The sequence below is a fragment of the Hemicordylus capensis genome, chromosome 8 (genome assembly GCF_027244095.1).
Source record: "Hemicordylus capensis ecotype Gifberg chromosome 8, rHemCap1.1.pri, whole genome shotgun sequence".
NCBI lineage: Eukaryota > Metazoa > Chordata > Lepidosauria > Squamata > Cordylidae > Hemicordylus > Hemicordylus capensis.
The window spans coordinates 24,702,525-24,728,365 of record NC_069664.1 but is presented as its reverse complement, the minus strand read 5'-3'; the positions used below and the strand labels follow the sequence as shown (position 1 = coordinate 24,728,365).

The 25,841-nt window shown below is 45.3% G+C and overlaps 1 protein-coding gene across 1 annotated transcript in view; it reads left to right on the top strand.

Annotated features, from left to right (window-relative positions):
* LOC128333663 (opioid-binding protein/cell adhesion molecule-like) overlaps positions 1-11,725 on the top strand; it is a 718,254-nt gene extending 706,529 nt beyond the window's left edge. The window contains exon 7 of the mRNA XM_053269413.1: positions 4,786-11,725. Coding sequence (XP_053125388.1) covers positions 4,786-4,886 — 101 coding nt within the window. The 3' untranslated portion in view covers positions 4,887-11,725. The remainder of the gene's footprint in view (positions 1-4,785) is intronic.
* The last annotated feature ends 14,116 nt before the right edge of the window (positions 11,726-25,841 follow it).

Here is a 25,841-nt window from a genome sequence, read left to right as displayed (position 1 = left end):
TTCCCAAGTTGGTTAATGCTGGATTAGACCTGAGAAGACGCAGGATCAAATCCCCACTCAGCTGTAAAGATAGCTGGCTGCCTTTGGGCCAGACGACATCTCTCAATCCAACCTACCATACATGGGGGTGTTGAGGGAGAGAACTACGTGCATTGCCCTGGGCTGCTTAAAGGAAGGGGGGGCGGGGATATAAAATGTCATGAATTAATCATCATCATCCTGCTGCAATATAGGGATAATACAACTATAATATACCCTTCGGGATCTATTGGAAAGGTTACTGAGCGAAAGCATGAATTTGAACACTCAGGAACAGCACTACGTAAGTGCACTGTTTTATTGTGCATTATTGTTACACATCCAGAAACCACTCACTGAATGTATACCCAACATTCCTCAAGTACCTCTTCTCACAAGGGACAGCATGGGCATTTTGAGAACATTTTGTCATTCCCCATGATCCTCTTGCTGTCCTGCCTGCTCTAATTTATTGTATACACTTGGCAAACATTGATAATGTCCTATAGAAAAAGTGTGTGTGTGCATGCACATACACATGCAGCTAAAGCTAAAAAAAACCCAACCCAATAGTTTACAACAGCTAGCCCTCTCCCCTGCATCCTGCTCAAATTTCCAAGTGGAAATGGGCCATCCACAACATTTGAGCAGTCTGTCACACTCTCTCTTAGATGTTTCTCACTGGCTGCTGCTGCCTCTTTTGTTTTTATTGGAAACCTGTTTATTAAATAAATAAATATCTTGCGATTAGCAAAGAGACTGCACAGACGGACAATTGTCCATCTCTCCCTGGGCCCCTTTCAGACATTCTAGTTCCACTTGAGCACTGGCATGCAGGAACTGCTAAATTCAGCGTTCACTAATTCCTGATAGCCACAGCCTTAGACATCTCCGTCTCTCTGTACTGCACCACTAAGTATTTCTACAAATGCTATAGAATGGGTGTAGGAAGGCATTTCTGTTTGGGGCTTTAATGTGCACACATAGATAGTCATGGGTGATAAGCAAGACGTGAAAATGCAGTTAGCATATGTGTGTTATTGCAATGTGCTGCTTGAATTAGTGCAAAGCACTTAACAAGGGGGACTGCCATGCTACTGGAAAGAATGCTGCTGGGAATTTCAGTAGGTTCCAAATGCAGGTGCTACATGACAGGCTGGGACCATTTGAAGGAAATATACCACACCAATCTTAAACGACCGGATCTCAGTCTGGTTTTGTCGGAAAGGCTTAAAGTTTTTAAATTGTTATAATTTTAAGCAATTTGGGACCATATCCTCCCAAAATGAACATGAAGGAATATCATCTCAAATATCAAAATTATTCATGGAGTAGAGAGCGTGGACATGGAGACATCTCTCTCTCTCTCTCTCTCTCTCTCTCTCTCTCTCTCTCTCTCTCTCAACACTAGAACCAGGGGTCATTCCTTGAAAATGAAGGTCGGGAAATTTAGGACCAACAAAAGGAAATGCTTCTTCACATAGCACACAATTCTCTGCCACAGGATGTGGTGATGGCCACTAGCTTGGATGGCTTTAAAAGGGGCTTAGACAAAGTCATGGAGGAGAGGTCCATCAATGGCTTCTAGTCTGGTGGCTATAGGCCACCTCCAGTCTCAGAAGCAAGATGCCGCTAAATGCCAGTTGCAGGGGAGTCTGGCAGAGCCCAAGTCTTTTTGGTGCCTGGTAAAAACCTTTGTATTTGCCTTTGCTTTTTAGTCTGTCATCATTTACATTTTAACCTGGCATTTAATGCTGAAAGATCATGGCTGCTCCATTGTTTAGTTCAGGGGTGGGCAGACTACAGTCTTGTGGACCAACTTTGTCCCCCACCCCATGAGAACTTTGTTTTTAATTTACTGACCAGAGCCAGGGTGCAAAATATTGGCTCAGAGGGAGGGTGGATATGCACTTAGAATTAAGGGGCACCTGCAGAGGTTACATTACATTGGCCTTATACTGAGTCAGACCCTTGGTCCATCTAGCTCAGTACTGTCTACACTGGCTGGCAGCAGTGCACCAGGATCTCAGATGGGTCTTTCCCAGCCCTACCTGGAGATGCTGCCAGGGATTCAACCTGGGACCTTCTGCAGATAAAGTAGATGCTCTGCCACTTAGCTATAGCCCTCCGCCTATACAGCCTAGGAGTTTTATTTTCAGTTCCAGAACTGAATTCACTGTCCTTTTGCAGAAAATCCCACTCCTGGTTTCCCTCCAAGCTTTAGCAGCCTAATTTCCTGGGCAAAAGACTTGTTATTGCTAGGACTGTTCAACCACTGGGAGTCAGAAACCCTTGGTCATCTACAACAAATCACGCAGAACGTATTGTTGCCTAAAATGATTTGTATTGTTTTTGTGGCTGAGCCACTTTGAGCATCCCCTTGGGAATGAAAGGTGGGATATTAAACGTCTTAAATAAAATAACTAAAATGCTTTCCGTCTAGAAATTGTGTAACATTCAAAATCCTGAGGTCCCAAAGCAAAGAGGGCAAGAATTAGTTATAACCTGTGTTGGAAATCCACCTTCCCTTTCTGAAGGAAAGCAATGAAAATCCATACGTTGTCACTGGAAATATCCCCCGGTATTAAAAACAGAGGAACGGCACGGTTCTCGGGGCCTGCACTGCATATGTCCCTCTTTGTAGTCTGTGTGCATCCTATGGTCATTATCAATTTTTAATTAGACTAGTGCCGTTCAGCTAGTTAAATAACAACTGGAAGCTGCTCTTTGCACGTACTGAGATGGGAAGGGAAGGAGGGGGAAGAGGAAAACTCTCACTAGAGAACAAAACTACGAGGGTGTAAAACATTTAAGAGCAGTTACTGCATAAAGGGTTCCAGATGGGAGGAGCTCGACACAGATGTGTTCTATTCCAGGACTCCAGTCAACCAATGTTGCTATAAAATCGCAGATTAATGAATCAAAAGCACCCAGGGTTGCCAGCCTCTTTGGCTGCTAACAGTTGCAGTGGGGATTGACGGGAGGGTGAGAAGTAGCTTGAAGGCTTCACAGCTTAGTCTATTCTGGGCTTTGTCAATCTCTGCTAAACATTTTTTTTTTTTAATAGCCTCCACTTAGGAAACAAAGGGAAATATGCTTTTCTCACTAGCTCTTGACCCTAAATGGTATTTGGAGGCTGGGGGTAGAGGAGGGAGGCATGCACAAGCTGTGCAAAGGTTGCAAAGGAGCAGTGCAACCTGCTAATTATTTAGATAAATTTACAATAGCAAAATAATGTAGAGCTTTTATTTTATTTTATTTAATTTATTTATTTATTTAACTAATTTATATACCGCCCTTCCAAAATGGCTCAGGGCAGTTTACAATTAAAGACTAGCACGCTTTGACATCCTACTTTCTACTGTGTTGGAAGGTTAGCAGGTTCTGCCATCGAGTCAGTGTTGACTCCTGGCAACCACAGAGCCCTAAAGAAGTCGGTCCAGAAGTCAGTCCATTGGTCCATCTAGACCAGTACTCAGACAAAATCTCTTTTTATTGGCAATCCTATCCAATATCCTTTCAACTGGAGATGCCCAATACTTAACCTGGGCCCTCCAGAAGTCAAGCATGTGCTCTACCACCATGTCAGATCCTGCAGTGCCATGAACATGCAGAAGATCATTCCAGCCTGCCTAAGACTGTCCTATCTTATATTCTATTTGAAGAGCATAAACATATGCAGAGGAAGCAGGATCAAGTCTACCAGTCTCACCCCAACCTCCAGACACTAGCTGGTCCTGTCCTCAGCCTCTGGACCTTGGGCCAAAGGTGGGGAAGGGGTCTTCATGTGCACAGCTACTAAGGGTGTGACCTGGCCATCCAGAGGCCCATTGGGCATGCACGGTGGGCTCCAAAATGGCTACAGCCATTGGGGTGAGGCCCAGAACGGGGCCAAAGACCACCCAAAATGGGTGATTTACCACATAATGAAGGCCGGCGGGAGGAGGGGGAACCATATATGACCGCGAACCAAGATCATGGAACTGAACAGGTTTGATGCCGAACCTGTTTGACATTGAACCTGTTCACACATCCCTAACAGCTACACATAGGACCTGGACTTGCACCTGGAAACCCTGGCATCACCATGGATCCCATCCATGTGTTCACATGTATGCATGTATATTATTATTATTATTATTATTACATTTATATCCCGCTCTTCCTCCAAGGAGCCCAGAGCGGTGTACTACATACTTGAGTTTCTCTTTCACAACAACCCTGTGAAGTAGGTTAGGCTGAGAGAGAAGTGACTGGCCCAGAGTCACCCAGCTAGTTTTATGGCTGAATGGGGATTTGAACTCGGGTCTCCCCGGTCCTAGTCCAGCACTCTAACCACTACACCACACTGGCACCTTATTCTCAACTTCAGTTGAATGAAAAGAGGTTGGGGCGGAGCCAGCTGGTGAAAATCTGTTCCCTCCTCCACGCATTCTGTCTATCTGTGAGTCAAGGCTTGGCTTCAGGGCCTTATTCTTATACAGAGCATTCCCAGTATATCATATCTTCTTTGCTATTGTCAGCTACAAGCTTATTTAAATTCACAGCCCCACCCAAAGATTTTTGGAGGCCTGTTAAATCAAATATACAAAATCCCCACTCCTCTAATGATTTCACTCTAACTCTTCCCCATCACAGACAGACACCACTTCCAAGTGATAATTTGGGGGGCTGGAATAGTCCTCACTTTCTGTGCAAATCCCTGGATGCTCCCCTCTTTTACCCTTGTAATGAACTTCCTTCTCTCTGTGTTTGTGTCTTCCCCAGGGCCGGGAGCAGTTCACGACGGCAACAATGCAGCGTCCAGAGCGATGGCTTGCGTCTGGCTATCAAGCACCCTCTTGGCTCATTTCCTCCTCAAGTTTTGATAAGAAAAGTGAGGGTCTCTGCAGACAGCACCTGGCTTCTCCCACACCACAGACTTTTAACCATCCACACTGCTGGGGATGGGAGGGAGCCTACAACCAGTCCACAGCTTGAATATACTGCCGGGGGGGCCAAGGGGAGGGGGAGGGTAAGTAGGTTCCAAGTCAACCACCCACTAGGGATTGGTCAGTCACGGGCATTTCCCAAAGCAAGAATAGTTTTCATTCCCTTCTCCAACCCCTGAAACCCTATTTATAAGTGTCAGCCCCTCATTCCGCCACCCAGCATTTCTCGGCTGAGCCTGCCAACACACCCCAGGAAAACGATGCGTCTTGGTCCGAGAGACGATGCACAATGGGAAGTTAAACCGTCAAACATGTCCTATTATCTGTCTCTCTCGAACAAAAGGATTGTTCTGCTCGTTACTACACTGTACATACCTGTTCATGTTTCTCCGTATCCAGTTAACACTCTGGTTTCGCCTCGCTTTCCGTCTGGGTGGATGTTTCCGATGAAGGTGCGTCCTTTCGGTCCATGCAATCTGCTCCCCCTCCTGCCCACATGTGGGTTATATTGGAAGCGTAGGAGGTGGGAGCAATTCTGGACGAATCAGACAGACGCAGACAATGCGTTAGGCAACAGGTAGAGTGCGGGAAGGGCACACCTTCTCCCCTCTTAGAAAACTTGATACCAGAGTGACTCCTCAATCTGGGTAAATTGATAGAATGGGTGAGTCATGCATTTCCCATTTATCAGAATAATCATATTGCTGTTCTGCCCATTCACTCATCCATCTAATTATCCATCCATCTGCCTTTCTAGCCATCCATTTGCAATATTTATCAATCTATCAATGTAATTATCCAGGTTTGTTTTTTAAAAAAAAAAATCCAAATCTTTCCTCCTCAGCTCCCCATCCATTTCCCCACCTATCCATCAGTATAATCACCTTTATTGAATCCCACCTCGACAACTTTTAAATTTCTCATTATTCACTCATCACCATTATCATCATCATCATCATCAAAAATTCTGTGGCAGCCTCTCCTTTGTTGCAGAATGAGGACATTTAGGTAGTTCATGCAGGGTCAGATGCTTGTGGCACAGATAAGCAACAAGGCATACTTAAAATCAGACGAGAAGAAACACAAAGGCACAACATTCAGCAGCACTCCACTAACAATGATCCTGCTGAATCAGTGATTTTAGACCTATTTTCCCCAAATGGAGTGATTTTCCCATTTCCAAGCATTGCCTTAAAAAGTAATCCACTTGAGATGCTGTGTTTTTACGGAGAGGTATTCTGCCATCTATTCCAGTGTCCCCAGTTTTCTACTGCATGTAGACATTCAAAGAGATTTACTCTCTTTTCCATTTTGGGACCTCCAAGGAGAGCAGAGTTATCCATCCCCTCTCCAGCCCCACTCTGTCCTGCCTTTCCCCTTTGTTCTTTTAGAAACTCATCCAGTCTGAATCTGTTGGAGGCCAATTACTTTGCTAGTGTGTTGAGACGTGAATCTTGTATTGGTTTGGCATCCTCTTCTGAGCAGAGGGTACTTGAGCACCAAGCTAAGTTTCCAAGCATTTAACAATGAATTAAATAAAGAGGGAAAGAGGAAGGAGAAAAGCAAAATAGATTCACATCATTTCCTGCATCTCTGCGGCTCCCGTCCAAGCCTTGCAGAGTGACTGAAGGAGTTTTCAGACACTGTTTTCTAAACCAGAGCAACAATGCTCAGCTCAACCTTTGAGTCTGAAAAGGTTCTGTTTGGGTCTTTGCCAAGAGTTCCAGCTCAACTCATTCCTTGCCCATAAGACAAGGGACACAAGCAACAGAAGAGCTGTTTCTGCCAAAACACCACCGGAAAGAGAGGATGCTACAGAGGAGCTCTGGTGCCTACAAGGAGAACAGAGATCTGTTTTCTGTAATGTCATGTCTTGGGAATCCGTTTTGTGGATTGAAACAAACAAAAAGTACCCAGTATGGTGGGCCACAACCCGAAGAAGCAACAGGCTGGTGCTCCTAAGTCAAACAGTGCCCTATCTAGAACCCAATTCAAGTTGTGCCCCAGGACAAAGTTGGGTGAATGGAATGGCTTGGATAAACCCATGCCCCCTTGTGAAGAGCAGCCATGTGGGGAACCCTGTTACCTGTGTCTGATTTATGCTGTTTTCTATGTGATACATAAAGGCTATTTCCTAAATTGGAAGAGAGGTGAAACAAATAAGGAACCCGGTACTACGTATTTGGATGCTTCCCCCACAGGAGGCTGGTTCCAAGACCATCATGCTTATGCCAAGACTGGGGGTGGGGGGGGGCAACAGCAACCTGAAAAGCAGTAAGGAAGTATAATGCTTACTGTACTGAGCTGCTAACAGTCATGTTTGGGGAGCACTAAAATGACCTTGTGGATGACAAGTGACTGGTGTTGATTCCCAACAGGTCTACATGGAGTAAAGATGTGCCATTCAAGATGTTTAGATTATACATGTAAAACATGAATGATTAAGAGAGTCTGATATTTACTTATGCGAGACTATAAATTTGGGTGGTATATTCATAAAGACGTTCGGACGGTCAGGGCTTTGCTTTTTGATGAACAATGAAAGAGAATCCACCACAACTGCATTACTAACTGAATGTACAGACTTTGCTTCCCATAACTTATTTTTCTGCACAAAGTGGCCTGTTCCCTTCTAGACCTCAAGAAGAGAAATCAAACCCTTTTTGAGAGGGAGTGGGCGGGGAGGACAGGAAATGATTGGAGCACCCAGCTTCCCAAAAACACTTCACTGCTATGTCCATTTTAGAACACCTTTTCCTTCTCATGCTTTCTGTTAGGGCAGCAAGCAACGACGCTCAACCTCCCCTGTTCAAGGGGGATCAAGAATCTAAAGTGGAGGCTACTCTCACAATCCTTTTGCCGTGATGAGAGCGGCATCATGAAATGATGCTTTGGGATGCTGACTTAATCTCCACAAGACATTTGCAACAGTGGGTTCAGTGCAAAAGAGCTTTATACTACAGCAGGAACTGCTTTGGTGGATCAGGCCCAGGCCGACCTAGCCCTGCATTGTTTTCAACAACATAGCAAGCTGCCATCCACGAATCAGACAATTGGTCCATACAGCTTAGTATTGTCCACGCTGACTGGCAACAGCTCTCCAAGGTTTTGGGCAAGAATCATTTCCAGCCCTACCTGGAGATGCTGCCAGGGTTGAACCTGGGACCTTCTGCATGCAAAGCAGGTACTCTTCCACTAAACTATGGCCACATCCCAGTGGCCAGCCAGATGCCTCTAAGTGTGCTTAGGGGCATCAGGAAAGGGATGGTCTTTCCCCATGTTGTCAGAGAAAAGGGAAAGAGACATTTGAAATATGGTTTATCTCAACCCCAGCAACTGGTTAATTATATTGGTTTATTTAAGAGCTGTTCTAGTCTCTTAACACACACTGATTCTCTCTTCAAATATGTTCTTGATCAACACCGATCACCAGGCTTGATCGAACCACATGCTGTTGGGAGTGAATGGAAAATTACAGGATTAAATTCAAGGTCTACGTTCATAAGTATGCCATCAAACTTATTATCCCCAAAGTATTAGTGAATGTAACATCGGCATTGGTAGATGCAATTTTTTAGTTCCCAGAAACAGGCAAAACACCAAGACGTTGCTTGAAAATCATGCTGCAAAACTGCTGAGGGTTCAAATATATGACATTTTACTGAGCAATCAGCTCTAGAAAACGACCCCTAGGTAATTGCACCACACCAGCATCATGCTGCTTCTGCATGCCTACCTTTGGAACCATGTCTTAGGAGAGTAAGCAAGAGCCATCAAGAAGGGCTATACCAAGTGGAAGGCAAGAAAAGCCTCTAGCTAAAAATAAAGTCCCGCTTGGAGGTTTCCTGCCAATGAAGGAGGAAATTCCTTCCGGAATCACTGCACTGAAGTGCTGGTAATAAACCAAGTACTGCGTTTGCTTGGTAGCGGTTAATGTTAAGTGCCTGATGCGTGATTGTTTGCAAATATTCTCCAAATACACTGGGGAAAATGCACTCAGTACTGCAAGAAATGTTGTGCATTTAGAGGGTGGGAATACTCCATTTGCTGTCCCTCTGGCATGACGTTTTGCCAGAGGAGCAAGGTAGCAAATGTGGGCCTCCATCCATTTCAAAAAGGGCTTGCCCAAAGCTTCCCAGCCAGCCTCCACTGAAATGAATGGTGACTGGTTAAGTTGCACCGCTTTGATTATGGATGGAGAGTTTCACACAGTTACACAATACTAAAGCCTATTCACTACGATGGGACCATATGCAAATAACTAGACACAGGATTGCAGCTGCTGATCCCGAATCCAGAAAATGCTGTCCACATTAGCCTCATTGGAATCAATGGGGCAAGTTAGTTACAACTAACACGAGGTTTAGCGATGTCAGTGTTCTGAATTGGGGCCTTTGAGTTCAGGGACATAAGAGGTTTCACACATGAGGTTGAAGGTCTTCCTTCCAAGTCTTGGTAGTGGAAATGTAAAACCCACATTAGCCAGAAAGCCCATATGCATTACAAAGCCCTCCCCACTACTGTTCTCTTCCAAATAGGCAGTGAGCAGTCATTAATGCAAGTGGCACCTGAGGGCAATTTAAGCCTCATGTGTGAAAAAATCCCAAATTGTGTCTAGGAGTCTTATGTCCCTGAAAGTCTAGTCCAAGATGGGAAGATCTGCACCTTCCAACATTCTCTGCCCCACAAGATAGTAGAAACACACAGTGTATGTACAGACTGAGAAATGCTTATGTTCAGATAACTTGTAAAGTCAATATAACACGAAGCCTTTTTATAAAGGAACACGTGTGGGGTGAGGATAGGAAGAATAAGATATATCTTGGATTGGCTCAGAGTTGTGCCCAACTCCAAATCACCGATGAAAAAAGAAGCCAACTCAAAATGTCAGCAACTATTATTTTGCCGTTTATTGACAAAATATTGCCAACTACTGAAAGAGACCACGTTTATACCTGATTTGGATGGAGCAAATTGTGGCTTTATCCACACAGAGAGTGATAATGTGAGGAGAGAGCAACCACGCTCTGCACATATGCCTGACGGTATAGACTGCAAGTTGCTGTGTTGATGGTTGCCACAGCCACCCTTTCTGGAATTAGGGCTGAAATCCACAGACTGCTCAGATGATTCTGCAGAGCATCCACGGAACAGCACTTCTCACAGAACTGCAGGTGCTCATTCCAACATACTAGTTGGTCACACGAAATAAATGCAACAGCTTTGCGACAGAGCTGCCCCTCACTTCCTAAACGGGGCACCTGGCCCCTTACCACAGGTCAATCTGCTCTTTAAAAAAGTGACCTGCAGTATATATTCCATGCCAGGATAACAACAGACCCATCTCTCCCGCCCTGCTTCCACCAACAGCAGGCGTTTTAGAGGCATTTGCACATTAGTAGATTTGGGGAACAAAAAGTAAAACTTAAGTGCAATTTTTTTTCCAAAGAAAGGGACACTGAATTTACCTTTGTCATAGGCAGGTGGTATATTTCTACAAGCATCCTGGCACAATCTTATTGAAAAACAAAAGTCCATTCTACTTTTACTAACCTATCTGCAGCTTTGAATGCATAGAAGAACATTTTTCAATTAAGGCTGCAATCCAAAGCTTCACAAGGTTCCCATGAGCATGTGAAGCTCCACAGAGAGTTTCATGAACAGTATTGGAGCCACTGCATGCCCACTGAAGAATATAAATACTCAGTCCTTCCAGTTAAAGGCTTGGTCATACAAGTTAGTAGACATATATTCACCCTGACCCAGAGCTCCCTGTCCATTCATAAGCCAACACAGCTCTCCTGCACAGATGGGGCTCCCTGTACAATTCATAAGGGCTCATTCTGTGCACTCAAAAATCCTTGTGGGTCATCTCCCTTCACTGAAATGAGCAGGGAAGCCCTCCGTGTCCATTGGAGCTCCTGCAGCTAGGACAGATCACTGCACAAAGCAAAAAGGTCAGGTTTTGTTCGATGTCATCAATTAAAATAGTCAACCAGATGCAAGGCCAACACAAGTGAAGTTCCTTTCTCAAAACGTAGAAGTCATATCTGTGCTCAGATCTCTACATTGCTTCAAGGGGATTCCATCCACAAAATGGCACCCAGATAGCCGGGGCTTCAAGATGGAAACTCCCCCCCCAGCCCTGACCACACTGCACCACTCACTCAAAGTTAAGGAAACAAATACAAACCCAGAAAAGAAAAATTGCCTCCGCTATTTCCAGCTACTGGGGAGCACTGAAACAAACAAATCGTTCAAGTTACTTGTGCAATGTATAAGTGCAATTGTAAGGAAACATGTTGGGTGTATGAAACAGTTACCTGTCCATTTCTGAGTCCTTATCTTTGCTAGACTTAAACAGTTCTTCTCTGACATATCAATGGTGCAGTTCTTCTAGCTGTGTCAAAGCTATGGGCGTGCACATTGTTTTCACACAATTTATCCTTTAAAAGAAATAAACAAAAAAAACGTAAATAATTTTTCAGTGTTCAAATGCTTTAATGAGAAAAAAAAATCAAATGGAAGTTTTCAAAGCATTTTTTCCTTTTATTCCATCAGCCTTCTAGAGATACTCTTTTCAATTTTATTTTTTATTTCTTAAAGCAAACAAAGTCAAGTCTCTCTTGTTTTCCGTCAATAATCGTATTAAAAGGGTGAATATACTACCTGAATTTTGTGCATGTTACATTGTAGTTGTAACCTTTTCTAATTCAGAAAGAATAAGAGATGGTTGTGATTGTGCAGTGTATCAATAAAGTTTGAAGAAATTTGTACCTTTGGGGAATTTTATCCGAGACTAGACTTTATTCCCAAATTGCATACCCTTGCTGTTTAGATCTCTGGTTGCCACCTAGTTTTCAGCAGAAGTTATATTATGTTTATTAAAAACATGTATATCCCACCTTTTGGTCTGGGGAGCTTAACAGTGACATGTAAAACAACAATAATTTAAAAACAAGAATACATAGTAGCCATGCAGGCTAAAATTATAATCTTTACCAGTAAAATTCCTGCTGGAACAGATAAGTTTCCGTCACTTGCCGTAAGGCAAAAAGAGAAGGAAGCAGACAGGCCTGCCCTGGGGGAGATTCCACCATTCAGGTGACAAAACAGAAAATATGCTCCCTCACCACATTTCAAATGATGTGTGAATTTCTGAATCTGTGAGTACAGCCGCATAAACCCGACTTCTAGTAACTCAGCTATTTATTACTAACTCTTCTCTGGAAAAAGCTCAGTGCATAAAACTTGGCTTGGTGGGCAGGGCAGAAAGGAAGCACAACTGATCTGGGTAATTCCTCTTAATTTCTAAACCGTGCTCTGAGGGAGTGCAGTAACCCTTGCTAACTGAGCAGAGGTGCACCTCTTAAAGTGGCGATTCTCTTATATTTCGCAGGGAGAGAATAACACCCAACCCCAGCACAGCATCCCTCCTGTGGCTGCTGTGGGCGTCTACCTTATGTTTCTTTCTAGACTGTGAGTCCTTTGGGGACGGAACTGTCCGGATTATTTATTTAATTTTCTGTGTAAACTGCCTTGGAGACCTTTGTGAAAAGCAGTATATATGGAGGAGGAGGAGGAGGAGGAGGAGGAGGAGGTCCAGCTGCTCACACAGGCTTCTGTTGGGGGGGGGGGGCGGAATGCAACCATATCACTCACATGGCTTTCTCATCCTGTGGTCTTCTGGACTGGCCTAAAACACCACTTTACGCCATTTTATGTGCAGGGGTAGGCCCATTGGATTGCAGCCACTGAGGCAAGACAACAGACCTGAAATACAAGGGTGGGGAGCACACTTTTGGAAAATAGAAGTGTGTGTGTGTTAAATGAGCTGCTCTTCAAGAGCCTTGCAGTCAGGAAACCCTGTCCATTGATCGGGAGTGCGCTCTCTCTCGCTCTCTCTCTCTCTCTCCCCCTGTATCATTCTGCCTGCTTCTGTTTTCAATTCCTTGAGTGTCCATCAATCTACCCACACCCCGTGCTTCATCCTGTGCTATGTTTTCTCTCCTCTCCCACCCAACAACTGCCCTCTCCATCAATCTGCACCTACATAGGAGAGCCCTACCCCATTTTTCACACTTCTGTTGCCAACCCGCTGCCTAGCCATTGATTTCCATAGCAGCCTGTTCCTCGCCTCTCCATTCAGAAAGACACCCCCCCCACACACACACACACAGAAAGCTGCACCCATTTCTCTCTGTTCCCACTTCTCTCCCCTCCCAGTTGCCCGTCTATTAATCCACCCTCCCAAACACAAGCATCTGCACCATCATATCCTTCCGTCTCGTCTCTTTCGCCAATGCTATCGCCGATCAATTCGTGAGCTTTGCCAGCTGTACTCGCACCACTTTACAGAAACACTTCAGCATAATGAAATCTTTCCTCTTATCTCGCCTTCAGCAGGGGAAGCTCAATGTAGCTAGTCTATAAATACACCAGTTAAAGTGAGCTGATAAAGAAAATGTATCTTGTCCAAAAAAAAACCCACCCTACTTTAAAAAAAAAAAAAAAAAAAAAACCAACTCCAAACACATGCCTCTGTAAAACAACAAAATGCTTCCCGAGATGTTCCTGCTTCTATCAAGAGATATCACATGCAATGTTGGTTGCTGCTGGGGGTGGGCAAGGAATTACAAGAGATCAAAGAGGAACGTTCTACTCGCCTTATTTAGTTTCTTCTTCATAACCCCACCACCTATTAAGATCAGCGGGGGATAGGGGCAGGCACAAACGGTTTGACACAGAACCAGCTTGAAGGTTCTATTGCAGACCGAACCGGAGGTGGCTTGGTCCACAATCAAACTGAACGAGGCCTGAACAGGCAGAGGGGAGAACGAAAAAGGCAGTAAAAGGCCCTCTGACTGCCAAGCTTGCTGCCCATGCTGCTGCTCTCCACCTCCCAAGCACAGCCCAGAACGAAAGCATGCATGCTCCTGCCTCTTTTAACAAGACACCCGCTTGGTGGTGGCTGGGTTCTGGCCTCGGACGACTTGATAAAAGAGGCAGAGTGCACACATTTTCATTATGAGCTGAGAGGGGAGTGGGTGGAAGAGGGCCTTTTAACCATCTCCCCTCACCCCTCCCCACCACTGCCCCTTCACAGACCAGGGACCCCCATCCCTATCCTTGTAAAGGGGGATCCTCACCGGATTCCCCCTTTACAATTATTGTCATTTGAATCACTGAACCGGTTCGATTGAATGGACCAGCCGGTCAGTTTGAATGAATCATTTCAGCACACTGTGGTTCGGTTTGCATTCCAACTGAATTGTGTTTTTGGGTTCATACACATCCCTATCGGGGGAGGTCTGGTTGCGGTTGCCGCGAGGGTTGCCCTGAGGTTCTGGAACACACTGCCAATGAAATCAGAATCTTGCCCTCTCTGGTTGTTTGTAAATGACTTTTGAAAACACCTTTGTTTTATCAGGCTATTAGTTTATGATAGTTTTGAATATGACAAATATTTATATACTGCTTTTCAACAAAAAATGAGCCCCTGGTGGCGCAGTGGTAAAACTGCCGCCCTGTAACCAGAAGGTTACAAGTTCGATCCTGACCAGGGGCTCAAGGTTGACTCAGCCTTCCATCCTTCCGAGGTCGGTAAAATGAGTACCCAGAATGTTGGGGGCAATATGCTAAAATCATTGTAAACCGCTTAGAGAGCTCTGGCTATAAAGCGGTATATAAATGTAAGTGCTATTGCTATTGCTATTGCTATTGCTAAAAGTCCCCAAAGCAGTTTACATAGATATAAATAAATATATTATTGGGGTTGTAATTTTTATCCCCCAGTTAATTAGCAGAGCACTAAAAAAGCTACCCACTCCAGTTACAGAGTAGTTTACAGAGTTTAGCTGTTGCAGCTATTTAGAGAAGACACATGGAGATTCTTGTGGAATAAAATACTAAGTATTTATTGGTGAAGTATACTTTTGGATAGGAAAGGCCTAACCCTAATAATGAATAGTTAGGGGGAGAGAGAGATGTTTCCATCTGCTCTCTAAGAGGAAAGGAAAGGCATCTGACCCTCAACAGGAAATACCTGAAGAATCATATCAGGGGTCATAGAGCAGAGACAGGTAGAACAGTTAGGGAGACCCTATTTCTACTCCCAATGCCCCTAGTGATTATTAAGATAGTTGGTGCAAAAGGTCAATGCACTGGAACTCCAACTTATATAAAATGGCTCCCTGTCCCCAAAGGGCTCACAGTCTAAAAACGAAACATGACAGACACCAGCAACAGCCACTGGAGGAATGCTGTGCTGGGGATGGATAGGGCCAATTGCTCTCCTCCTGCTATATAAAGAGAATCATCACCTTTAAAAAGGTGCCTCTTTGCTCAGTTAGCAGGCGATGCATTGCCAGCAATGCAAGCCCCTTTTTTATTGGGCTTATGTATCCAGGAGGGCACAAAAGCGGCAATCCTCTGAACATGTCCTGGGAAGAACAAGGCCCATGTTACTGATGGAATTTGCTTCTGATTAAACTAACAGGCTTCAAATTATGATATAATACACCTTTGGCTTTTCACAGGCCCACAATTCAATGGTGAGGATGACTTGGACACGCATGTAAGATGGCTTCCCTCCTACAGAGAGGGATTTTTTTATGAATCTAGCATAATTCACACATTATGCTCAACACTCAGTGTACACAGGTACGGATCATTCTGTACACAGGAAGAGTTATTCAAATGTTATATAAATATAAATATAAATAACAGCAGTACAGTTCCTATCTATCTATCATTCAATTTGATTGATTTATTTGATTTCTATACCATCCTTCAAAAAATGGCTTGGGGCAGTTTACACAGAGAAATAATAAATAAATAAGATGGATCCCTGTCTCCAAAGAGCTCGCAATCTAAAAAGGAACGTAAGACAGACACCAGCAACAGTCACTGGAGATCCTGTGTTCGGGGTGGAGAGGGCCTGTTACTCTCCCCCTGCTAAATAAAGAGAATTACCACGTTAAAAGCTGCCACTTTGCCAAGTTAGCATTTGACGGCGATGTGCCAGGTTCACCTCTTAAATGAATGCAGGTAGAGTCATTCACACACCTTTGTGCACTTGTACAACATAATGTCTGAATAAGGCTAGGTATAGATCTGTACACAGGTACAGTTATCCACATGTTATGTTGAACACAGGTACAGCAGTGCAGTCTTTATAAAGTACCATTGTCCTCTTTAGACATGTTATATGAGTGTACAAGTTTCTGTACACTCGTAACTGTGTCTGTGTGAATGACTGTACCTGCATTCATTTAAAAAGTGAACAGGCCCCTCAAATGCATGATACAGATAGGATATGCACTGCTGTACCTGTGTTCAACGTAACATGTAAATAACTGTACCTGTGTACACCGTATGCTCATTGTACTAGTGTTGAACATAATGCGTGAATAGCGCTCATGTATTTGAAGAACCTGTATCCAGCTTCACTTTTAAAATGAATGCAGGTACAGTCATTCACACAAAAGTAAGTATAACACCTGTACAATACAACATGTGTACACTCATACAACATGGTGTCTGAACAGGGCTTAGGTGTTGAGGTTCCAAGAAGATTTCTGCAAAACCAACCTCTCTTAAGTTTCTCCAAGAAAACACTGTAGGGGTGCATTCCCCACATCCAAAGCTTTAACCAGATCCAGTTGAGTTCTTAATTTGGAAACAGAATGGCCAGAATGCTCACTTGCATTACAAACCTCTCTCCTCCACTTTTTTGTAAAGGAATAATCGGAACTTAGCATAAATAGTAGAATGGCTAAAATGAGATGTGTTCATATTAATCCCTTGTGACCTATGCCTTTCCCCTTCCCTTCTCTCCATGTGTTTAATATTCATCACTTTTATACCCTCCCTTTCTTCTATCATGGCATTCAAGATGCTGTACATGGGGGTTTAGGTGGTCTTCCATCCTGGCACTCACCACAATTTAGCTTTAGCAAGCTGGTTGCATCGTATAGCAATAGTAATAGCAATAGCACTTACATTTATATACCGCTTTATAGCCGGAGCTCTCTAAGCGGTTTACAATGATTTAGCATATTACCCCCAACATTCTGGGTACTCATTTTACCGACCTCGGAAGGATGGAAGGCTGAGTCAACCTTGAGCCCCTGGTCAGGATCGAACTTGTAACCTTCTGGTTACAGGGCAGCAGTTTTTACCACTGCGCCACCAGGGGCTCATATGCTCAGACATCATCAGAGATGTAGTCTGAGGGCTCATATGCCCTCAGACTACATCTTGGTACGTTTGTCTCTGCCTCCATCCAATTTTAGATGCAAGCTCCTTGGGGCAAGGAGCTGCATTTTTCAATAACGCAATAATAATTGTTTAGCTGTTTCATATACCTCAAGAGAAACTTGACTAATAGCAGGGGTGGCTACAACAGGGAGCAGACTGGGAGTTGCTAGGGTGGATCATAGGAAGCTGCTGATACTGAGTCAGGCCATTGGTGTATCTAGCTCAGTATTGTCTACTCTACACAGACTGTCAGCGGCTTCTCCAAGGTTGCAGGCAGGAATCTCTCTCAGCCCTGTCTTGGAGATGCTGCCAGGGAGGGAACTTCAAACCTTCTGCTTTTCTCAGAGTGGCTCCATCCCCCAAGGGGAATATCTTACAGTGCTCGCATGTGGTCTCCCATTCAAATTCAACCAGGGTGGATCCTGCTTAGCTAGGGGGACGAGTCATGCTTGCTACCACAAGACCGGTTCTCCTCTCTGATAGGAACAGCAGACAGCCTCTCCCTCCCCCCGCCCCCTCTTCATTGGGAAACTGATATTCTGCAAGAATGCAGCAGAAACATAGCACTAAAAGGCACTCAGTGCCACAGAGGAACTTGGCCTCTGCTTGGATCAGGAAGCAGTGTCATGCAGAATCTAAACTTGTGCAAAAGCTACTCAGGAAGGCTGGCACACCTGCTCCTGAATCGTCTGCACCCCTCAACGCTGGCCTGGGCCCAGATGCACACTTGCAAATCTGGTCTTCTTCCCCTGTTTGTTCTAAAAGTATAGATACCCATGGACACACACGTGAGCAAGTGCGGGAACACCCTCTCCCCCTTCCTACTTCTCAAGCCGGAAACAAGATAAACACCAATTAAGATCTGGCAGCTGTTTTAAGAAGAAGGGAGGCAAGACACTGTGAAGTTGCTCAGTAATCAAGGCAGACAATACAGGCCCCTCTTGTCTCGATGTGAATGCAGCAAGACAGCCGGATGCTACTTGAGAAAGGTATCATCCATATGGTATTGGAAACATTTGCATGAATGATGCACGAGATGGCTTGGGTCTCCAAAAAAAGGTCACTGGAAATTCCATTTAGGTTGTTTGCACAAGTGATCTTCGTGGTGGGTTTTTTTTTTTTTTTTTTACAAACAGGCCTGAGACCCAGAACGCTTATTTTTTGGAAATTAAACACTGCCCCTCTCTGCCTCCAAGAGGTTGCAAGGGGTGGTGGCTTCTCCCACTCCTTCAATATTTCCCAACACCCCTTTTCACTCCCTCCACCACCAGACCCGAACTTTACAGCAAAGTGTCAGACAATACAGTCATGGTATAGTAGAGTCCTATAGCTTGAACTGATTATTTTAAAAGGCCTGCATTGTTTAAAGATGCCTCATTCACTCACTCCTCTACCCCAGGACAAGCCTCAGAAGGCTCAATGTAATGCCAGGTAGGGAGGAGACTCCTCCAGCCTCCCAGGAGCCAGGCCAAGCCCTTCACTTCCTTCTAGGCCAGCTGGGAGGCACCATGTGGAGGGTGGGGTGTGTGTGTGCAGGATCACCTTTCCTGCAGATTTCAGCTGGCTGGGCACTGATCTCTCTCTCCCCACCCCCATCTTTTCTGCCACATGTCACTGGACAGCAAGAGATTGCTAGCTGGAAAAGCCGGCTGGAAGGTTTGGCCTAATCCAGAAAGACAGTACTTCCTAAGAGGAATCTGGCTCATGTTCTGAGTAAGTTTGAAAATGTTCAGCAAGCTTTATCAATATAAGCTAACATCAGTTACATTACATATAGGGCAAAATTCTCACACCACTAATAATGTTTGGTCCACCCTGTTGTCACCACCCTGTTGCTTCCTCAAACTGGAGGCTCTCATGTTGTCCCACTACCCTTCTTGATGACTTTCTCAAAACAGAGCAAAACAAAATCCTCAAAACTTATCTTTTACCATTCCGAAGTTGGCAGTCCTTCTGTGCCACGGTTAGACCTGATGCTGGGATACCTCACCAAACCAAACCTGCTCATTTTCACCCCAGGTTCCATCCCCACCATTCTCAATTTCATGCTAGTGATTTTCTTAGCTGGAGGGAGGAGCTGGCTCGCCCTCTGAGCCGACGCGGCCACCGCAGCAGCTCCAGCGGGATGAGACGTGAGCAGCTGTGGCAATCAAGCAGATGGGAGGTGACATTTCCGCTGTCTAACACAAGGGGTCAGGCCATTAATCAGAGGGTGATGTGGGAATAACAGAGGACAGAAGTGGGCCTGAGTGCAATGAATGCGATGCCATTTCCCTGTTAGGTTCTCAGCAGAGGCCCTAGCTTGCCAACAAGTGAGAACTAGCTGCAGTGCCTATTCACTTTCTCCACGATGCACCATCCCCTGGGACAACCCTAAGCGTCACTCCCAATGCAGCTCGAAACTGCGAGACAGCAACAATGGTGGCGACACCTTCATCAGACCTCAGCTTAAAGAAAATGACTTTAGGTGGGTGCAAGTCAAGACACACACTTTATTAAGTAAGAGGAATAGAATGGTACCTTGCAACAAGTAACAATAGTACTTGTGAACCACAGCCCAATGGACCTTTGGTGGTCTGTGAGGGTACTGCAAGTGGTCTGGGGCGTGGCTGGGTGGGGAGATAATGTAATATCAGCAGCAGCATCAGTCTGCTCATTGGTAGGTGTTATCTTTCCCCCACTGGTAGCCCCACTGCAGGTAAATGTACTGTGATGAGTGCAAAACGCGTGTGAGCGAGCACAATATATTATTAGAAAGCTGAGTTTTGAATACCCCTTGTTTGACTCCTGTCAATCACTGTCTCCCATCAGCAATAAATAAGTTTAAAACAGCTTGCTTATGTGGTAGTCTGCAAATGCTTTCAATGATGATATAGTGGTCCACATAAAGGAAAAGGTTGGGAACTGCTGATACATAGTCTTTTTTGGTGGCTGGGGATCATCGGTGTTTTAGCCCCTGGGGACCCAAGCAAGGGCAGAGCCACCATTGTACAAATGGGTTCAAAGAACCCGGGCAGCCAATAAAAAGGGCCGCTGAAGCCGCAGGGGGGCGTGGCTCAAGCTCCAGAAGAGCCCTGAGCGAACTCCCTTGCTGGAGAAAGAGAAAGGGAAATACATGCTGTCTCAGGCAGCAAGCGCTGCCTGATATGACAGGGGGAGAGCTAACTTGGGCTCTCCGGAGGCTGAGCCACACATGGGACACTGCTAGAGGGGCTGCCAGGTGGGGCCAGACGCAGGCCACCGTTTGGCTGGCTCCACACCTGGACCCAAGCTTGGGGAAACCTGCCCTAAGATAAGTGGAAACACCCAAATGAGATGGTAGAATATGGATGGGGCAGGGCGGCCTCTTCAGATGACATACAGGATGCTGTTTTTGAATGTTCCCTCTTGTAAGAAATGGTAAGAGAGGTTCTAGCACAGCCAACTTCCTCCTGTGCTAGTGTTCTTCATGCAAGCTGGGCTTCTAAAAACAAAACAACACCCTGGAAGAAATGCTTGGTGCAAGAACAGGAGTGTTATAACAGTGAGTTCCTGCTTTTCCCGAATGAAAAGTGATACAAGGTTCCTGTTCTGTCTGCAGCAAGCATGATGAGTGTTCTGGAGTGCCTAGGCTGCACAGATCATGCCATGGCAAGCCAGCTGGAATCATCTGATCACGATGAAGGGCCATAAAATAAAAACCACTTGCACATTTGCAAACTTTACTGAGGGACCCTTGCCAGGCAACGAAGAGAGCTTCCTTCCAAACAGGGCAGTCCCAGGCACGGCAGCTTGAAAATTTACTTCTCTTCTGAAGTTCAAACAAAGACTAAAACATACTTTTGGCGTTATTGATTTCCCGTCGTCCAAACACATGTGCCCCTTTAATTGTGATTTGTGCAATAGTTCAGTGGCTGAAAGCTTTTGTTTATCTTGACCTGGTTAAACAACTTTAAATAATAACAGGTCAATATATCTGTCTATTGGCCACCCAGGCACCTCTAGCTTCTGTGGAAGAAAGGTGCATATCTCCCAGAGTTCCAGCCTTACTTGCTTGGACATCACAGCTGTGAAGGAGTGGAGCTCTCTTTGAGCAGACTGCCCACACTTGGAAGGAGAAGAACTACAGTGCAGCAGAAGAGCATCGGCTTTGCACACAAAAGGTCCCAAGTCCAATCCCTGGCATCTCCAGGTAGGGCTAAGAAATACCCTTTTGAAACCCTGGAAAGCTGCTGCCAGTCAGTGTAGGCCAGGGATTCTCAGCGTTGGGTCCCCAGATGTTATTGGACTTCAACTCCCATAATCCCCAGCCCCAGTGAACTCTGGTTGGGGATTATGGGAGTTGAAGTCCAATAACATCTGGGAACCCAATGCTGAGAATCTCTGGTATAGACAATATTGAACTAGATGGACCCGTCGTCTGACAAATACGAATAGGTGAATATTTTTATACCATTTTTCAACAAAAGTCCCCAAAGTAGTTTACATGGATATAAATATATAAAACAGTTCCCAGTCCCCAAAGGGCTGATAATCCGAAAAAGAAACAGAAGAGAGACCCCAGCAACAGCCACTGGAGGGATGCAGTGCTGGGGTTGGATAGGGCCAGTTGCTCTCCCCCTGCTCAATAAAAGAGAAGCACCACTTTTAAAAAGGAGCCTCTTTGCTCAGTTAGCAGTGGGGACAGCATAAGGCAGCTTCCGATGCAAGTGACCAGGAAGACATGCTAAATCAGGCCTGGCTGCTGTAAGCTGCTAAGAGGCGGAGAAACAGCAGCAGATGCTAGCAGCTCATTTTGCCAACACATGCATGTCAAATCCATTTAGCTAGCATCAAAAGCATCAAAATGGAGTGGGGGGGGGAAGATAAGAGGAGCATGTTTCCCGTGACCATATCCCTGTTAAGGCATTATGTTGTATGAGAGTACAGATGTCTGTACACTTGTATGTGTTTTTGTGTGAATGACCACGTCACTGGGTTCAAAGGCAAAGCCAAAGGCCATTGTGGCTAGGGGTTATGGGAGTTGGAGTTCAACAACAACTGGGGACACACGCTTAAGAAGCCCTGACATAACGTGTGAATAAATGTCCCTTTTTACAGATCTGTACCTGTGTATGCTTATACACTCACTGTACAGGTGTTGAACACAACGTGCTAATATGGCTCACGAGTGCCACCTAATAGTCACTCCTTGACAGTATCATCATTTCTGGAAGTAGTATTGCCACAGTTGCTCCTCCCCGCTGCCCCTGCAAACAAACAATCAAACAAACAAATCTGCAGGTTTGAATTATTTGGGACGGTGGGAAAGCCATTTCATGACAGATTCTTCCGAAGTGCCATTTTTCAAAACATGATGTGTATCTTCCTCCTCCACCAAGCAACAGCTGAACACAACCAGGGCAGGATAATCACACTCTGCAAAGTCTCTTACGGTGCAAATCTGTTCACTCAAAAGCAAGTCCCACTGTGTTCAATATGGCTTACTCCCCAGTAAGCATGCTTACGATTGCAGCCCAGTGATGCTCAAATCCAAACAGTGTTAACAGGACTAATAGCACCCAGTTAAACGCTCAGAGGAGATGCTCCGTTCCGGCAGACACTGGCCCATCTACCTAATTTAGCTGCAATACACCCAATCGGTTGCAATCAACCCCAAGACAGACATTTAAGAGCTTTCACCACTTGCTCACCAAGCCTCTCATTTAGGATCCAGAGGGGAAGAGGGCAAGTAGCACATGCCATTCTGTTGCCTGCTCAATTTTACAGTAAGTGGAGAATTTAGCCCCTCTCGCTGCTGAACCTTAGTCAAGGGTGTGTGTCCCCCCCACCGCCCCGTTCAGTTCTACTGCTCCTCTTTCACCAATCAATGGCGATTTCATTAGCATGCAATCACTGTCTAATTAACTCTGTATTCAATCACCAGGGCTAAGTGGTGTGGTTGGGAGCTTCAAAGCGAAAGCCAGCCTTAAAATTATTTTGCATTTGGAGAGAGAGAAACCTGCAATGACAGTGACATTATGGGAGATGAGGGGCACAGCTTTTTGGCATGCATAGGCATGGGGTTGCAGGGGTCTCCTGCAGCTCACCAAAGCTCCCTGTTACAGGGCTCATGTAGGGGGTGGAGGAAAAAAGAGGCATGGCTGAGTGAGGAGGGGAAAGGCATGGGAATCTGCTTCCCCATGCAACTGGTTCCCTTGAGTCAGAGGGGGCAAGGGGCTCCTCATGAGCAAGGTAAGTGTGGCTGCAAAGTTGGATAAAAAGCAAATAGAGGAAGGAACTCTGTGGTCCTCTCCAATCAGGGAAAGCACCAGGGAGAACAGAGGAAAAGGAGCAGGAATGAAAAAAACCCTCCCTTTCTTCTGGCTGAGGGGGGGCCAAAGCTTGTCCCACCCCTTTCCTCACTGATGGAGAAGCCAGCACAGAGAGGACTCCCACATTACCACTTGTGTTGGCCTCTGCTCTCCTACAGTTTCTCCTCCCCTGTTCTAATCTCCCTCAGCAGGGGCGTAACTATAATAGGGCAAGGGGAGACAGTTGTCTGGGCACCCACTGCCTTGCCCCAGAGGCAAGTCACATGACTGACTCCCCCAGCCGTGCACCCACCCGGGTTTCCTTCTGTTGTATTCATCCTCTAAAATGGATGTGAGTGTTAAGACCTGGAGCTACCAGAACAGCATGTCTTTCTCTAGTACCATTAAATGACTTACATAGTCCACAATTTACAAAACCTTTAAAAAATAATTTAGGATGATGTTCTATTGTGGCACATTGTGTGTGTGTGTGTGTGTGTGTGTGTGTGTGTATACACACACACTGCTTTTTGTTACCACTATTCAGCCTCATTTAACATTTCTTTACTTCATGAGCTGAGCTTTAGTGGGGGGGGGCATTTTAAAATCTTGTCTCTGGGCCCACTCCAACCTTGCTATGCCCCTGCCCCTTAGGTAAACACTGGCAAGCAAGAGCTGCAAGAGATGCTACATGATCACCCAGGGGAATATGCAGGGTGGCTGGCAAGCTTGAGATTCAGAAAAGGAGAAATCGCCTTGGGCCCAGGTTGAACAAGCTGTGTCCCCGTGTATGTGTGGATAGCAGGGAAGGAAAATGGCTACTGCGGCTGCATAAATCATAGAGGCTGTGTGTCTAGAGCTCTGGGACCTGTTCGTGCAGTCCATGTCCCCGTGCAATCCCCATTGGGTTGGAAGCCAACCGGCAGCCTCACATGCTCCCATGGTTGATTATGTAGGGCCCACTTAAGTGTCTGAACCTGATCTATACGGCTGGGCTTCTAAAAAGGTGCATTTTTCTTCCCCTTCTCTGTGCATAAAGTTGTGTCGTCGAGTCAGTGTCGACTCGTAGCAACCACAGAGCCATGTGGTTTTCCTGGGTAGAATACAGGAGAGGTTGACATACCATTGCCATCTCCAGCACAGTATGAGATGATGCCATATTAAAGGGTAAAGTAAGGATGATCTAATTCACATTGCTGCAGATGTGCATGTGTGTGCATGTATTAATAATTCTTATAGGTTCATTAAAACACCGCTGGCATGGGATAATACTCATGCATGTAGTACAAGTGTGATGAAATAATTTCACAGTGAGATTTTCTAAACAGGGTGGCTGGCAAGTGGGAAAAGCTGGTGTCCTCAGTGATGGGCTCCTAGCCCTGGTGATGGGAGCTAAGATTAACTTCTGAAACAGTTTTTATTCAGAGTTGGACAATTGGTCCATCTAGGTCAAAGCTAGAAATAAACTAGCCAACTACTGGCTAAAGATATATATGTCTTAAGGGCTCCTTTGAAGGCAGGTAAAGATGTTAGAATACGAATCTATATAGGGAGCACATTCCACAGCCCAGGAGCAACTACAAAGAAGGCACATTCCCAAGTCACTGCCAGACAAGCTGGTGGCATCCGGAGATGGACCTCTCTTGACGACCTTATTGTGTGGTGGGGATCATGCAGAAGTAGGCGCTCTCCCAGGTAACCTAGTCCTAAGCTCACAGATCTCCTCCAGAATGGAGGGTGTGCGTTCACATATCAGCCAAATTTACCCCTAAGTCCCTTCAAGCTATCAGGGAGTACTTCACACACAATTTGGGTTTTTCATTGCATATTAGAGTGCAGCCAGGTTTATATCCAAGGTTTAAAAGACCACCTTTTGCTTCTGGGTTTTTTTTAGCAACTTCAAACTCTCAGTAAATTTGCAGTAAAGCCTGCTGTGTGAAAATGCCCCGGTGACACCAAGGATGGAACCTGGGACCTTTTGCCTTCACAGCAGGTGCTTACCATTGTGTGATGGTTCTCCCCAAAACTGCTGGGTATGTGAAGCCCCCTCAGTCATGGATCCGTGAAGCCCTACCACTAATACATGCAAGCTGTCACTGTGATGTTGCATTCATCCAGCAAGGAACATACACATGTGAACCAGCCCCACATGGAGCTCACATTTGCTACTCTGAGACAGATTTGGACACGAACTTATACCAACACGGCACATCTCTGTGCAACATTCCATTATTCCTTGCCACATGGGCTAAGACCATGGGCGAAGAATATTTTAAATGATTATGCCCTCTATTTTTTTTTTTCATCTGTGTGTGGAATGAGTCTTGTTCTGGGTGTGGTGGGAGTATCAAGGGCATGT